Here is a 17217-nt window from a genome sequence, read left to right as displayed (position 1 = left end):
GCATCATCCTCAACCAGCCCCTCTTCCACACCTGCCTTCTTCCCTTCTGCTGACCTCGGGCGTGGTCGTAACCGCGGAGGTGGCCGTCGGGGACAGGGCCGAGGCTCCACCAATCGTGGTCGTGGTTCTGGCCAACACCCGATAACCCCATTCCACCCATACATTGTTTTTCCTAGCAACCGGACTGCCTCTCAATGGGCTGGCCTCCTTAACAGTTACCCAAACTCATGGCAAAATCAGGCTATCCAACCACCCTGCCCGTATCCTTCACGCCCCAACAGCCACAACTCTCAGGGAATTCTTGGCCCCAGACCTGACTAGGCTCACAACACCGGCTACACGGCTACAGACATCGAGAAAGCTCTCAACACCATGGCTTTGAATTCTCCTGATCACGGAATCATGGATACTGGAGCCACTTCCCATTCGGCCAACGAACAAGGTATATACTCCCCGTCTAATTTTAATACGTGCACTAGTACAAATATTATCGTTGGTAATCGCATGCGTATCACAGTCGTGGCAAAAGGCAACCATTGTTTACCACCACCTTTTCCACCTTTAAAACTTAACAATGTCCTATTTGCCCCGAACATTATCAAGAACCTAATCTCTATCCGTCGCCTTTACCACTGATAACTTAGTGTCTGTTGAATTTGATCCTTTTGGTTTTCTTGTGAAGGACTTCAAAACTCGGGCACCTATCCTTCGATGCAATAGCACTGGCGATCTTTACCTTCTCACTCAGCCATTTCCTGTCCACCTCAACCAACCATCGGCCTACACTGCTGTTACTCAAGATCGCTGGCATCAACGCTTGGGTCATCCCGGCAACACATTATTGCACTCTTTAAAACTTTCTTCGTTTATTGATTATGGGAAGATTAATAAAACTATTTGTGAACCTTGCATTTTTGGTAAAAGTGTTAGATTGTCGTTTTATGATTCTCCTAATTGTACTGGTTTGCCGTCTTATATTGTTCATAGCGACCTTTGGACTTCGCCCATAATTAGCAAAGGTGGTCATCGCTACTACATACTTTTTTTGGATGACTTCACTAACTTCTTATGGACCTTCCCAATTGCAAATAAATCACAAGTGTTCGGTATATTTTCTAAGTTCCACAACCTTATTCACACTCAATTTGAACGTAAACGGTAAAGAGTACGCGAACCAAAATTTTTTCAATTTTTGTAATCAGAATGGCATGCAATTTCGGTTTTCATGTCCCTACACTTCATCCCAAAACGGCAAAGCCGAACGAAAAATTCGCACTATCACTAACATGCTTCGGACCCTCTTAGCGCAAGCCTCTCTCCCACCCAACTTTTGGCACCATGCCCTTGAAACCGTTACATACCTACTCAACATATTACCCAATATAACCCAAAACTTTCGATCCCCCGCCTCTATCCTATACAAGTGCACTCCTTAATACGAGCACCTTCATGTTTTCGGGTATCTTTGTTACCCCGTCACCCCATCCACTACCATCAACAAACTTACCTACCGCTCCCAACCATGTGTTTTCCTCGGGTACCCATCCAACCATCGAGGTTACAAGTGTCTCGACCTCTCTACTCGCCAATTAATTATTTCCCGACACGTTCACTTTGAGGAGTCCATCTTCCCTTACAGAATACAATGCCCCACCAAACCTCCCTCCTATGAGTTTCTAAATCCCACCATAAATCCTATATTGTGGGAACATATTGGCCACTCTTCTACTACCCCAGCCCACCCCACCCCACCACATATTTCCCAGCCTTCTACTTCTACGGCCCAAACCAGCCCACCCGGCCCATCTTCCCCCACGGCTCCTCTGCCCAAACCCCCATCGTCACTCCTTCATCCCCACCAGCCCAAACTTCACCCGCTCAAATCGGCCCATCAAACACTTCAGTTCCCCTTCCTCACCCCTCTCCCCCTACTATATCTCAGTCTTCCTCACACTCTCCGATCCCACCAACACCCCCACCTCCACCCTCTCGTACCATCTACACCCGCTCGATGAGCGGCATCACCAAACCCAAATAGATTTTTAACCTCACTACCATCACTGTCGCTCCAATACCTAAAAACCCTCAGGATGCCTTAGCCACTCCCGAGTGGTTCGATGCCATGACCAACGAATTTAGTACTCTTATTAAAAACAAGACTTGGGAGCTTGTGCCTAAGCAACCGAACATGAATATAATTCGTAGCATGTGGCTCTTTAAACATAAGTATAGGTCTGACGGCAGCTTAGAAAGATATAAAGCTCGTCTGGTGTGTGATGGACGAAAACAGTAGACTGGTATTGACTGTCGGGAGACGTTTAGTCCTGTTGTCAAACCGGCTACAATACGTCTCGTTTTATCTCTTGCCTTGGCTAAGTCTTGGCAAATACATCAATTAGACGTCACTAACGCCTTCCTTCATGGCAACTTGGAAGAAACTGTTTATATGTATCAGCCGATGGGTTTTCGCCATCAAGATTATCCAGATCACGTCTGTCGTTTAAAGAAATCTTTATACGGTCTCAAGCAGGCCCCTCGGGCGTGGTACCAGCGATTCACTGACTTTGTTTCTTTACAGGGGTTTAAACAAAGCAAGTCAGACAACTCCCTATTCGTCTATTGCGATGGTCAGGACGTCGCTTATCTTCTTATCTACGTGGATGACATTATTCTTGTCACCTCTTCTGATGCTCTCCGATAGCGACTTATGCGTATATTATCAGGGGAATTTGCTATGAAAGATTTGGGTCCTCTTTCTTATTTTTTGGGCATACAGGTTACACGCAACGGTAACAATATGTTTCTATCTCAACAGGCGTATGTGCGAGACATTATTCATCGTGCCTCCATGGACTCATGCAAACCTGTCGCCACTCCTGTTGACACTCAGGCAAAGTTGTCTGTTGACTCTAGCCCGTTACATGATGACCCCACTACTTATCGCAGTTTGGCAGGAGCTCTACAGTACCTAACATTTACTCGTCCCGATATCTGGTATGCCGTTCAGCAGATTTGCATGCATATGCATTCTCCACGGGCTGATCATTGGAGTGCATTAAAACGCATTATACGGTATATTCAAGGCACCTCCGACTACGGTCTTCATCTTGGGCCGACACCGAAGATCTCCCTGGTTTCTTATACTGATACAGATTGGGCGGGACGCCCCGACACTCGCTGCACCACCTCTGGTTACTGTGTCTATTTGGGTGACAATCTCATCTCCTGGTCTTCTAAACGCCAAGCCACTATCTCCCGCTCCAGCGCAGAGGCTGAATATAGAGGTGTTGCTAACGTTGTCGCGGAAATTTGCTGGCTTCGCAATCTTCTCCTTGAGCTCAACCACCCAGTCTCCCGTGCAACTCTGGTTTACTGTGACAATGTGAGTGCCGTCTATCTCTCGGGCAACCCTGTACAACATCAGCGAACAAAGCGTATCGAGCTTGACATTCACTTTGTTCGAGAACAGGTTCAGCGGGGTCATGTTCGCGTTCTTCATGTTCCTTCTCGTCATCAAATTGCGGATATTTTCACCAAAGGGCTACCTAGAGTTTTATTCGATGACTTCAGATCCAGTCTCAGCATTCGGCCACCCTACGCTTCGACTGCGGGGGTGTATTAGCACTATTGTAAATATGAAAGGATTTGGTGTAATTTTGTGTATATCCCACCGAAAATAGAAGATTCGTGTGGGTCCCTTATATTGACTTTGTAACATTGTGAATAGCAAGGCAAAATACAATTCTTTAGCCGGCAAACAAATTGGTTGAACTGTTGATGAAGGCTGAGTTAATGATTAAGGTTTTCTTTTTTATTAAATGAAAAAAAAGTTTAGACCAAGCATAGCGTATAGGTTGCTTGTTGCTATCGTCCGCTATTCGCAATTGACAACTATGTGTGGGATTTGGTTTAGTTGTTTTTGTATTTGGAGGAGTGTTAATTGTTAAAGACCATGGAGGCATGGAGATTAGTTGTTAGAATTGTTTGCGCTGAAATCGTATAAAATATTGGATGTTCTGTGGGTTTGGTTTAGCAGTGAGTGGGTTTTGACCTGAGGGAAGTTTGGAAGTTGGCAGAAAGAACGCCCAGCTTTTGTGTATAATGTTTGGTAATGACGTGTGAGGCAATAGTGTACATTTTGGTTATACTTTAGTTTGCTGCTGTTATGTTGATATTTACTTTTGAAGTGATGAATGGACGGCATTGAAATTCGTAGACATGATTTATGACATAGGCGTTTGGCGGATTCCATAGTTTCTGGATGTTTGGAGACAAATAATTGAACCTTTTAAACTCTTTGCAGCACAAAACGTCAATTATATTCCAGAGCCTATATTGACTTTATGCGGCCAGATGATGTCATTGAGTTTGTAGAGTTCTTCGATGGGCATGTTTTCGTTAATGAGAAGGGTAATGCTTGGGCATTTACTTTAAAGCAGTTGAATGACATTACAGTTTTGCTCTTTTTGATTGACACACATGTTTTTTTTTATCTTAATTTTTAAATAAGATTTAATGTCTACACACACAAGAAATCTTACATGTGTTCCATTTTATGATCTTCTTATTAATCATTCTCTCATGTTGAGAAGTAAGGTTTAATCTTCTCATTCTCTCAGGTACCCAATTTAAAACAATTGTTGAATATGCACTTTCACAGCGCGTTCCAAAGAAATGGTCTAAAAAAGACGGACGTGAAGGGACAATAGGGAAAGGTAATAAGAGGCTTATCTAGCATGCTGGTTACGGTTTCCAGTTAACCCATTACCTAACTTATTACTTACAGCTAATGTTTTGATGAGCATATAGATCCCGAGTATCTTGAATTCCTTGAGTTTATTTCAAAGCCTGTGGAGAACCTTCCCGGTGCAGAGATACAATTGGAAAAAAAGGAAGCTGAGCGAGCTGGTCAGCCCATGTTCTTTTAACCGTTTGCTGCCTTGAACTTAAACTTGATTTTGTGGAATTGGGAATAATTTATTCTAGCTACAATTGCTCTCTGCAACTTTGTAGCATTTACCATCACCAAGAAGCCCTGTTTCTTGTATCTTGCGGTCGCTTTTGCGCTCACCCTTGGAGCGTATTTGGGCATTCACCGATCCAAGATGAGAAAGAAGTTCAATATTAAAGTAAAGATCTGGCTGCCAAATAATATTGCTTTAATTTTGGTATAGTCTTTGTGTTTGAAATGGCCTTATGCATATGCTCTAGGATAATGAAATGCCTTTGACTTTATAGGTCAAATAGGCTACATTTTGACTTCAGTTTTGATATGATCTGTTTTACTTTTTTGGAGTGATGGACATGGTTTTAAAAAACGGTGGAGGCGTACGCCTGCCTCGAGGCGCGCCTTGGGGCGGGACGGTACAAAAACGTTTCTGTGGCGGCGCCTCACCTTCTCTAATTAAACGTACGCCTCAGTGTGGTGAGGCGTCCGTTCGTTCCGTTATGTTCCATATGATCTGAGGCGTACGTTTTTATTCTGGGCGGCAGATTTAGGGTTTTTTAGGCGGCAACTATTTTGGCGGGACTTTGTTTATCCCCTAAAAAGTAGCGGGCTTTTTTTTTATCTATTTAACTACGCTAAATTCACAATCAAATCTCCAAATCGTATCTGTTGATGCATGTTTGTGGACGCGACTCGACGCGACGTAATTCGATCAAGGACACGACTTTCCTCCGTCGTGTACAAGAAGACTTCAAGAAGATTGGGCCAAGACATAAAGGTGTAAAACCCGATCAAGATCTTTCAATGATATCAATATTACCTTGTGAAGGTGCGGAAAACAATCACAAGTAGATTCAAGAGCAAACAATGATAAAGGAATAATAATATGAATCAAACACAAACCAAAGATCTTGCATTCAAAGTTGAACAATGACTGATACAAGGATCTTGATCACAACCGGTTCTCTGAGTCGCAACAAGCAAAAACAACCAACAACCTCAACCCTAAGGTTGAGGTTTGTTTAAATACTAAGCACCTTGACTAAACCTAGGCCCAGTTGCGACATATCTAATCACTAACCCAAACCACATATAATCGGCCCATACAAGTACATTAACAAAAACATAAACAACCCTTAAACTATGTAAACCTACATGTATAAACCTTTAGGTTCCAACAATCTCCCCCTAGGTTTATGCATGCAGGTTCTTGATGCTTCAATCATCACGATCACCACCCAAACGATCCTTCAGTCCACCAAATCCTTTCTTACTAATACGAAGAACTGAAGCAACAGCTGCAGTCCATCCTTTAGCAATTTCCTCGTATTTTTCAGTAGCTCTAATCTGATTCTGAGCTAACACCTGCAGATCTTCATGATCAACATTCAACAAATCAACTTGATCCACCAAGCGAAAATTCACATTGTCATCACACACAATCACCGCATGCCCTAATCGTTCATCATATGCCCAGAAATGCAACGTCTTCAAAGCACCTTTTGGAATCTTCCTCACCAACGGAATTACCTTCTCTTTGTCAGTAGCAGGCCAGCGAACCGCTTTCATTCGCTTGTTAGTATATGGATCTCGAACACCTTTGAGTGGCTTCACAAGGGATTCAGCAGTATGCATAGAAGGAAACCCACGAGCAACCTCCCTCTTTAACCTCTCGCAAAATAAATGACCACGCCCACCAGGCTTGTCATCCACATACGGTGCATTAACCAAGTTTGTTAAATCAATCTTTGTAAATGTCTGAAATTGAGCTGGTCTTTTATACCATTCAACAGGACCAACCTTTCGCTTGATCCACCATCTTTTACGATCATGATCAAATCCCCAGCTAACAACTCCAGATCTGTTTCCAACTTTGTCATAGAGAGTTTCACCAACATCCATCAAGTGATGTGTTGCCTGAGCATCATCATCATCAGGATTGAGATTTTTGTTCTTCAGTATCACAAACTCCCTTTTCTTCTTGATTCTCTCAGCCTTTTCCTTTTCTGCAATAGGATCAACAACTCTTTCAAAATACTTTTCCATAGCAGAACTACGCTCAGCATCATCTTTATCAAAGGCTTCTTTTCTTTTCTGTATATCTATTGGATCAGAGAACTCATTCCCAAACTTCTTTTCCAACTTTCCTCGCAAATCATAAACCATGTTGAACAGCAAACTGACATCTCCTTGAAGCTGTTCAATTTGTCTATTCTTTAGCACTAAAGTATCTTCAAGTTGAATGATCTTGGCTTCTTTATGAATCAAATCTTGCTCAACCACAATTAGCCTTTTCTTCATCTCTCTCATGCTAACAAACTCATCATCATCACTTGAGTCATCATCAAACGACATTCTCACTGGTTCTTCAGGCCTCTTACCACTGGAACTGCTAGGCATATCACAACCAACATGAGATGGACCAGCAGATTCAGAGACACCAAGTGACATAACATCAACAGACTCAGTAATAACACTTGTAACTTGAACATCAACGGGGGTGGTATCCATATTAATTCTATGAGTATCAGCATTAGACTCAAAAATGTCTGCAGTGGCGGTGGTGATATCAGCAATATCCTTCTCAATATCAAAATCATAAAGACCTTCATCATCTTCATCAGTAATCATGGGTTGATCTTTGCCCTTTTCAATATACATTCCGAGCCGCGGATCCCTCCTTTTCCGCTTCAAGGGTAGGGAATCAGGATCCTTTGGGTTTTTACTCGACTCTTCATTTGAAACCGAAAGATCAGAAGGAGGATTTCCCATCTTTTCAGTCACAGACTTCAATAACAGAGCCAAACTATCAGCAGAAATCACAGGTGGAGCAGTTGGAACGACATCAGCAACTTCAGCTTTAGGTGGAAGCTCTCCATCGTCATCAGAATCCCACATAATTTCAACACCTTCATCTTCAGAGTTAATTGTCACAAACTCAGTCTCAGGCTCATCTTCACCACCTCTCTGAACATCATGCTCTTCAGCAACAATAGCATTAGCAGGCCCAACATTTTCTTGAACAGGGTGAGCTACAGCAGGACCAGCAGCAACCTCTTCAGTCTCTGAAAATTGACCAAACTTCTCCAAAGGAATTAATCCTTCAAATTTCTTCTCAGTACCCTTCTTTGGAGTAAGAGCACCAAAACAAGCAGGACCCATCGGCTTTAACTCCAAGGTATTTCCAGATTTCACCAACTCTGAATAGCGTGCATTGAAAATCATTTGCAAAAACCTTGGATACATGAGAAATTTGTCCTTCCTGACTCCTAGCACATTCCTTTTCATAGCTTCCAAAACGTATTTCGAATAGTTGAACGGTTCATTAGTTATCACACAGATCAGAGCAGCAGTCTGTGTACTATTCAGCTGATCAGTACCCCCTCTGTTCTCAGATATGCACAACAGAAACATGTGCAGCAAAAGCCTCCAATATGGATGCACGAACTTCTTAACCAAAGGTGGATATCTTCCTTCATCACTCAGTCTAGGCAGGATAGCTTCAACTGTACCAGCTGGAACCTCTATTGAATCTGATTCTTGATCATTGAACTGTAACACTTCTCGTATCATCTGCTCTGACACAGTAACCGTCATTTTCTGAACTTCAGAGACAATAACTCCTTTCCCTTCAACTACCTCGATTTTCGCGTTCTTCCAGAACTCTTGAATAAGGCTTTCATGGATGACTGGATTATCTCGTAATGCGTAAACAATGCGGCAACTGTTGAGGCCCTTCATTAATGAAGTATACAATCTCCTATGCTTCTCTGGAGGAGGTGCTAAATATCCAGCCTGATTGTGCGTTGCAATGAACTTCAAATCCATGGTCTGCACAAAACGGAAGTGTATTACAAACATTTACACTCATATTTTTCAAGAAATTAATTTTCAAAGTCAACAACTCAGAATTTCCAAATATTGACTCGTGATCAGATACTGTTGACTCGAAACCATGAGTCACGACAAAAGTTCTTGAGTCGCAACCAAGAATCACAACCGAGATCTCGAGTCGAGACTCTGAGTCGAGATCTGGAGATCTCGAGTCACAATCACGAGGTTGCGACTCGCAATCAGCTGGTCTCGAGTCCTTATGCTTTGTCTGAGTCGAGATCACAAAAACACTTTGTCGTCCAAACTATTTGGATCAAATCCCCATAACATCATCAAAATAATTTGAAGACCAAAATATATTCAAATTAGGGTTCTTCAACATCTTCAAATCTTCATCAAAATTTCATCAAATCTTCCTAATACCTGCAGAACTTCAAAACAATCATCAACAAACCTTTAAATATCTATGATTCGAGACTGGAAACACCAATAAAGATGAATCGAAACCGGAGATTTCAGTCGAAATTAAGTCGGAATCACGAAGAAACAAGATTCTTGGCCAGAACTTTGAGAGAGATACTTGAATGTCTCGAGTGAGAAATGAGGTCTCGACTCGAGACCTTGAATTTATACTCAAACCCAACTAAATGGGCTTGGGCCGAGAATTGTTTGGGCCCTCCAAGGCTAAGAAAGTATCCGAACATTGTTTTGGGCTGATAAGTATGCGGACACTGTTTGGGCTGATATAATATGGATTTTCTTTGAAAATTTTATAATAATTCCAATTAAGTCAAACCCATTAAGCAAGCATTTTAATAATTATAACCCATTAGACTTCCCAAGCATGATTTGCAAAAACCTAAAAAATAAATAATAAAAAATATTATTTACAAAAATAAATTAGGAAAATTACGAAGATTACTCAGGGATCAAATCACGAGGTTTCGGGCTTGACTTCACTTATCAACACTGATCTACTACCGAATGATCTAGACGATTGTCAGTATATTTGTCCACCTAAACTCATTTTCCCAGACCTGTTCCATATAACTGCCTGTAACGTATTTTATCATGTTTTAGTTTCTTATTAATGAACACCCAAACAAATACTAATCAAATCCCGGAAATATAGCATCCCTACCACATATTTCACAAGTCCAATCCAGATCTCTGAAATCTTAACTGGGAATAGGTTGGGAAGAGAACAGAATAGATCTTTTGCAGAGATGGTATAATATACAGATCAAATGAGATTTTCTCAATTTGATATAGGTTTATTTGGGTTTCTTTTGGGCACTTGAGGGCCTCTTTCGGGTGTTTAGATCTACAGCGCGACAACGTACAGCTAGGTCAGCATGTATCTGGATGCAGCAGAAGCTGTCGTTGCCTAGCACCTCCAGGTCAGCATGTATCTGGATGCAGCAGAGGAGGTACACGACTTTTTCAGAGAAGATTTCAGAGTCAGATCAAAATTGTGTGTATCGGGACAACATTTAAACATTCAAATAGATATGAACTAATTCCAAGTGATTTTCTTTCCTGGAGTCATGTACCATTTTAGTTCTAAGCAGAAACAGCCAATGTTTTCAGTCTAAAGAATACAGCCCACCAACACATCAATACTAAAGCCAAACTGTTTCGATACTGGTCTTACATGAGTCAGCCCTTGACCATAATGTGAAAATTTATTTCATTTCCTAGTCATGCCACGCCTCTTTTTTTTTCCCTAAATTTGTGCATAAATAAAAACTACCTAAGAATAGAAAACTTTATGAACAAATTTACCTATATAACGCAAACATGCTCAGTCAGTGAAACGGATAATTTTCAGAAAATCCACAAGCACTCTGAATTTCGAGCTGCTGACAGGTTTGGTGAACAAATCCGCAGCATTTGCATCTGTGTCGATTTGTTCAAGAGTAATAAGACCTCTGTCGAATCAGTCTCGAATGAAATGAACTTTTATGTCAATGTGCTTGGTTTTGGAGTGAAAAACAGGGTTTCTAACAATTTGAATTGCAGCATCATTATCACAGTAAATAGTAGTGTTAAGATATGTCAAACCATAGTCCTGCAATTGATGTTGCATCCACACCACTTGAGAGCAAGAAGCAGAAGCAGCAACGTACTCGGCTTCAGCTGTAGATATCGCCACTGTTTGTTGTTTCTTGCATTTCCAAGAAATGAGCCTGTCGCCCAAAAATTGACATCCCGTAGAAGTAGATTTCCTGTCACTGTCAGTACCTCCAAAGTTGCTGTCAGAAATGCAAACAAGTCAAAATTGGAATCCCTCGGATACCACAGACCAAAACGGGGTCGGCCTTTAAGGTACCGAAAGATTCTTTTAACAGCAGTAACATGAGAAGTTTTAGGATTAGCCTGATATCGTGCGCAGTTGCAGACGGCAAACATGATATCCGGACGGCTAGCTGTTAGATACATCAACGACCCGATCATAGACCTATACTGACCGTTGATCTACAGAATCTCCTTCTTCATCTTCAGTCAATAGTGGTCTCTCTGCCATTGGTGTTTCAGCAGGCTTTGCGTCCGAAAACTTGAATTTTGCTAGCACGTCATCCACATACTTCCCTTGATGGATAAGAATCCCTTGAGAGCTCTGCTTCACTTGTAGACCCAGAAACAGTGTCATTTCCCCAAGGGCACTCATTTCAAATTTCTTCTTCATAACTCTTTCAAAATCCTTGCAAATATCCTCACTTGTAGACCCGAAAATAATATCATCGACATAGATCTGAACTAAGATTTGATCCTTGCCCACTTTCTTGATAAACAGAGTCTGGTCTATCGTGCCACGTGTGTACCCATGGCATACCAAGCCCGTGGAGCTTGGTGTAATCCATACAACGCCTAATCTAGCTTGTAGGCATACTCTGGATGGTCTGGATGTACAAATCCTGGTGGCTGCTCAACAAAGATTTCTTCCTTCACATCTCCATAGAGAAACGCAGTCTTGACGTCCATCTGATATACAGTGAACCCCATGTACGACGCATAAGCTAGGAAGATCCTGATGGCTTAAAGTCGAGCAACTAGAGCATACACTTCATCATAATCCAGACCTTCAATTTGTGAAATCCCTGAACCACCAGCCTTGCTTTATTTCGAACAATAACCCCTGCAGAATCTTGCTTGTTTCGAAACACCCATCTAGTTCCAAGTTTACGCTTTCCCTTTGGCAACTTGACAAGTTTCCATACTCCAAGCTTCTCAAACTGGTTCAGCTCTTCGTGCATAGCATCTACCCATCCTGGTTCTTGCAAAGCTATATCAATAGTTTTAGGTTCGATTTGAGAGAGATAGCAAGAATATAAGCAAGTATTGATGGTTCCCGATTGGCTCCTGGTTAAAACTCCTGCATTTACAGGACCAATCACATTCTCTATAGGATGATTTCGTTGAACACTTGTGGGTATGGCCAGGTCAGGTACGGTCTCGTCTTCAGTGGTGGTGTTGCTAGTCTCCCCCTCATTAGGTGCTGCAGTACTATGAACAAATGGAGTGGTGACAACGCAATCTTCAGGTATGGGTTCAGGAAATAGTGCAGATCCAGAACCATTAGATGCAGAACCACTAGTTGAAGCACCTTCAGGGGATTGATGGAACATTTGCTGACACGTAGGATGCTGCGTAAACATCATTCCCGGTGGATCAACGGTATGATGTCTTACGCTTCCTTCTATCTGCTCTTCTTCTTCAGTGTCTTCAAAAGACAAAGGTTGTTTGGGAGTAGATACACCTGCATCTGAAGAATCACTTGACAAAATGTTAAATGATTTAAACAGTTCAGAATAATCGAATAACCAATTTGGACCGACCCTAGCATCCGTAGCGTTCTCTTCAAGCCACTCAATGTTGCACGACTCGAAGACCTTTTTAGTTACTTTGTTGTATACCCTATAGGCAGAGCCTTTAGCATATCCAACAAAGAAACATTCATCTCCTTTGACCTCAAACTTTCCATTAGAGTCCATGAGTAATAATACACATGGACAACCAAAGATACGAAAGTGTGAAACCGAAGGTTTACGTCCTTCCAGAATCTCGTAAGGAGTTTTCATATGACGTTTATTTACTAAAGCATGATTCTGGATATAACAAGCCGAGCTAACAGCTTCGGCCCAAAAGAAACTAGGAAGCTTCGAGTCAGCCAGCATAGTTCGTGCAGCCTCAATGAGAGTACGATTCCTTCTTTCAGCTACTCCATTTTGCTGAGGGGTTCGTGGTGCACTGTACTGACGATCTATTTCCTTTTCTGTGCAGAATGCGTCCAAAATAGCGTTCTTGAATTCTGTCCCATTATCAGATCTGATAACCCTCACTTTAGCACTCGCTTGATTTTCAGCCAGAGTGATGAATTGTTTTACCAGCACTACAGTTTCATTTTTGTGACTGAGAAAGTATACCCAGGTGTAGCGAGAATAATCATCGACGATTACAAGACAATACGCTTTCTTTCACTGGACCAAAAAGATCCATGTGAAGTAGTTCAAGCACGGCCTTTGTCGAGGGTACTGGTTTGGCCTTGTGAGGTTTTTGATGAGCCTTTCCTTTTGCACAAGCAACACACCTTTCAACCAACATAAAATCTTTTATTGGAAGATCACGTACTAGTTGACCTTTAGCCAGACTGTTCAAGTTCTTCATATTCACATGCCCAAGGCGACGATGCCATAGTAGACCATCATGTTCTGAAATTTTTGAGAATAAGCAAGTGATTTCTTCACACGGTTTCTTGTTCATATCAATTACATATGCATTTCCTTTTCTCTCTGCTGTCATTAAGAACCAGTCTTCTGGAATGATAATCCTGGTTTTAAGAACATGACATCCTTTCTTTGTAAAATGAACTGAATTTCCTCGATCACAAATCTGAGAAATACTCAACAGATTGTGTTTCAGTTCTGGAACATAGTTAACATTTTCGAAACTCAAGACGTCGTTTTGTACTGTTCCTTTCAACGTGATTCTGCCTGATTCTCCTCCCGCAAATGAGACATATCCTCCATTAAATTCCTTGACATTTATCAGTTGGGATAAGTCTCCCGTCATGTGCCTGGTACAGCCACTATCCATGTACCAGAGGCGCACGGTAGTCCTCCACAGCTGTTCCTGCACGATTAGCGGAATTAGTTAGATTTAGGAACCCAGCCCATAGTGGATCTGGGTTTTCCTTGTGCATCAATATAAGTTACTCTCTGCCACACCAAATTGTCTTTATTCAAAAACTTTGAAGCATTTCTAGTGGCGGAATTTTGATAACATGAATGCAATGGATTGGATTGCATGGCCTTAGCTTTAGGTTTCCAATGCTTTCTTGACCAATTAAAATTATAATTACCAAAAGCATTATTTTGATGTCTTTGAAAATTGTTTTGTCGATTTTGATTTTGATTTTTGCGTTTGGCAGCATTCCAATCCTGATCAGAAGGTTTAGTCCTGCGATAGTTGTTTTTCATTGTCTTAGTCTTTTCAGTCGTCACTGACTCCGAACAACGATATCGATTTGAGATGACCTTCTGATTTTGCACTGACTTTGTCTTGTTTGATGCCCTTGGGAGTTGAACACAATTTCTGGCAATATGACCAGCAATGCCGCAGTTATAACATATTTGATGCTTCAATTTGTGAGTATTCTGAAAGTTTTTGCTCGGTTTGCTTGATTTTGATTGACTTTACATTTTGGTTTTCTGAACATGTTTGGCTTGTGGTTGTTCTGAGCATTTTTGTGATTTTTCCTCTAATGACTTTTCACTTATATCAGTTTCCTTTTCTTCGTTACTTAATTTTGGTTCAGTGTTAGAACACGAAGAAGTTTCATCAACAAGCGTTTCCTCAATGCATTTGTCATGTGAAACTGATTCAGGTTCATTATCTGAACATGGAGCAGTCTCATCAATATGCATTTCCTCAACACATTTATCAGGTGAAGCTGATCCAGGTTCAATTTCTATTATAGTTTCCAATGGGATCCCGCTAGATTCAACATTAGGGACACCCACTGAGACAGATTCAGAAGAAGAATCAGGATACACTTGATTTTCTTGAGAAGTCGTTTCAGTGGTTTCACTGAATGCGTCCTGAGGGACCTCACCTGTAACATTTTCATGAACTGAAACATTAGAAACGTTAGAATCACACACATTAGCTAAAAAACAATCATCACCACACTTATTGTTCAAATTTTCAACACAAACATCATCAGTTTTGCCCAAAACAACAGGCTCACAAGACGAAACATAAGCAGAAAACGACGCAAATAAAGAACGGGTAAAAGCAATGTCAGACTCAGTTGGTTCAGAATAAGGTTCAAAATAAGATTCAGAATTATTAGAAATAATGACTGGTTCACTCCCATGAACGTCTTCACACTTTACTTCAGAAATATCATCTGCACATGAAGACGAAACGTTAGGATCAATTGAGCCTTTGGAAACAAAGTTTAATGGAGTAGACTTCTGTTTCTCAACTTGTCTGTCATGAGAAGACGACTTGTTGTTCTTTGAACCATAAGTCATATTACTCTCATTCATCATCTCCTCCTCAGTCATTGGCAGATAAGTGTAATTATCATTATATGGAGGAGGAGTCTGATGATAACCCAAACCACGCCCTTTCTTTTCTTTGTACGCAAGCTGTTGATCGCACAAATTTTTGACTAATTTACTGGAAGAATCAAATTTCTTTATGTTTAGTTCATTTATCTGATATCTATCTCTGATATCTTCCAGTTCCTTAGTCAAAATACATACTTTTTCCTGAGCTTCTAGGAAATGGGCTGTTTTTACCCTCACATCATCCTTAAGTTTGATGATATCTTTTCGCTGAGCCTTAATCTTTTCTTTGTAAAGTTTTTCATTTTTCGACAAAGTAAAATTTTTATTTTTTATGTCTTGATAATCTTGAATGAGCTCAGCGTTGTGTATTCTATAAGCTTCGACCCTTTCCCTACACTCAGGAGTACAGAAAACAGAAAGTACCTCTTCTTTGGTGAGACCTTTGATGGGAGCTAAAAGAATTTGAGTCATAAAGGCGAAGTTTTCAGCTACAGTCTCTTCTTCGGGCTTGGAGTTTTGATCACTTGAGGTCATGAAAGCAATGTTATTTGATGCAGCTTGATTTTCTGGAGCTGAGATGTTTAGATGCTCAATTTCAGAAGTCCAATCAAAGTTGATGTTGGGCTGGACCACCAAAGCTTGCGCTAAACCTTGCGGTTGAGGGCTTCCAGTAGCAGTAGCATCTGCGATACTAGCAGTGGTCACAAGAGCTCTCTCTCGATTAGGTGTTACGGGCTGTGCAGGAGTTTATTCTCTGTTTATCAGTGGTTTTGGGCAGTTTCGAGCATAATGCCCTTCCTCATGATAGTTGTAACAGCGCAAGTTAAAAGGCACCTTAGTAGCTCCATTCAGGCAGTGCCCCACCTGTTCTTACCCGTTTTCTTTACAAACTTTTGAGCCCTAAAGGCAGCCATTGCCAATTGCCAGGTGATGTCCATTTCTTCAACGTCATCAGGATGGATCTGTGATAGGTCATCGGGACACCATTTTGGAGGATCAAGTTTTCCTGCAACGAAAGCGTTCAAACAATTTATAACAGATGTTGCGATATCCAAATTTTCTTTTGACTGTTTAGTGAAGAAAGCTATCATTTCATTGTTCGCAGCGGAGGCGAAAGCAGTAGTAGAAGCATTTCCAGCATTCGCAGTGGAAGCAAGAGCAGCTGGGGTAGCAACTTGATTAGAGGACCCTGAGCAGAAAACATTAGCTGAAGTTGGAGCAGTCTTAGCTGATGTGGTATTGCGAAACATTTGAAAACCTCCTTGAGACAACAGTGCTGTGTTATTGTTGTTTGATGAAGGGGAAGCTACGGAAAAACCGGCAGCTAACATGCTGTTTTTGTAGTTGGTTTCTCTTTGTTTATCATCTAGCTCACATGCTTTGATATGAGAGATCATTTCTTACAGGCTGCATCTCGTGAGGTCTTTAGTTTTCTTGATCATAGCGACATGATGATCCCAACTCTTGGGCAATGCATTAAGAAGCTGTCTATTGGTAGATGCATTTGATATATGAATTTCTTCCATTTGCATTTGTGTCAGTAACTTCACAAACCTCTGAATTTGATTGTCCACAGTTTCACCATAAATATGGTTGAAGTTGTTGAAATTTTGTTGCAGCAGATTTCTTCGACTTTCCTTCATATCTTCATTTCCTTCATAGACTTCGATCAGTGAATCCCACAGTTCTTTGGCAGATTTGCATGTGCGAAATCCGATAGCAATGTCAGGACCCAATCCCATAGTTAAGTATGAAAGTGCTCGATCATCTTCTTCAACTATAAGCAAATCATCTTCTGTAAATTGATCTCTAGGTTTCTTCACCTTAAAACCTGGTTCAGTGGAACTTTCCATCATA

General features: G+C 41.3%; 1 protein-coding gene across 1 annotated transcript; it reads left to right on the top strand.

Moving 5' to 3' along the window:
- Positions 1-372: 372 nt before the first annotated feature.
- Positions 373-3622, top strand: LOC110942870 (uncharacterized mitochondrial protein AtMg00810-like). Its single transcript, XM_022184630.1, has 2 exons — positions 373-442; positions 2724-3622. Exons 1-2 carry the CDS (start codon positions 373-375, stop codon positions 3620-3622), a joined length of 969 nt encoding a protein of 322 aa, XP_022040322.1.
- The last annotated feature ends 13595 nt before the right edge of the window (positions 3623-17217 follow it).

Source organism: Helianthus annuus, chromosome 3 (assembly GCF_002127325.2).
Source record: "Helianthus annuus cultivar XRQ/B chromosome 3, HanXRQr2.0-SUNRISE, whole genome shotgun sequence".
NCBI classification, from domain to species: Eukaryota; Viridiplantae; Streptophyta; class Magnoliopsida; order Asterales; family Asteraceae; genus Helianthus; species Helianthus annuus.
The sequence above is the reverse complement of the archived record's forward strand: the minus strand, read 5'-3'. Positions and strand labels throughout refer to the sequence as shown.

Bases quoted from the DNA above. Each gene is read 5' to 3' on its own strand.
- LOC110942870 (XM_022184630.1), top strand. From the start codon at position 373: ATGGCTTTGAATTCTCCTGATCACGGAATCATGGATACTGGAGCCACT. The intron at 443-2,723 runs GTATATACTCCC...GTATATTATCAG, and splicing joins CCATTCGGCCAACGAACAAG to GGGAATTTGCTATGAAAGAT.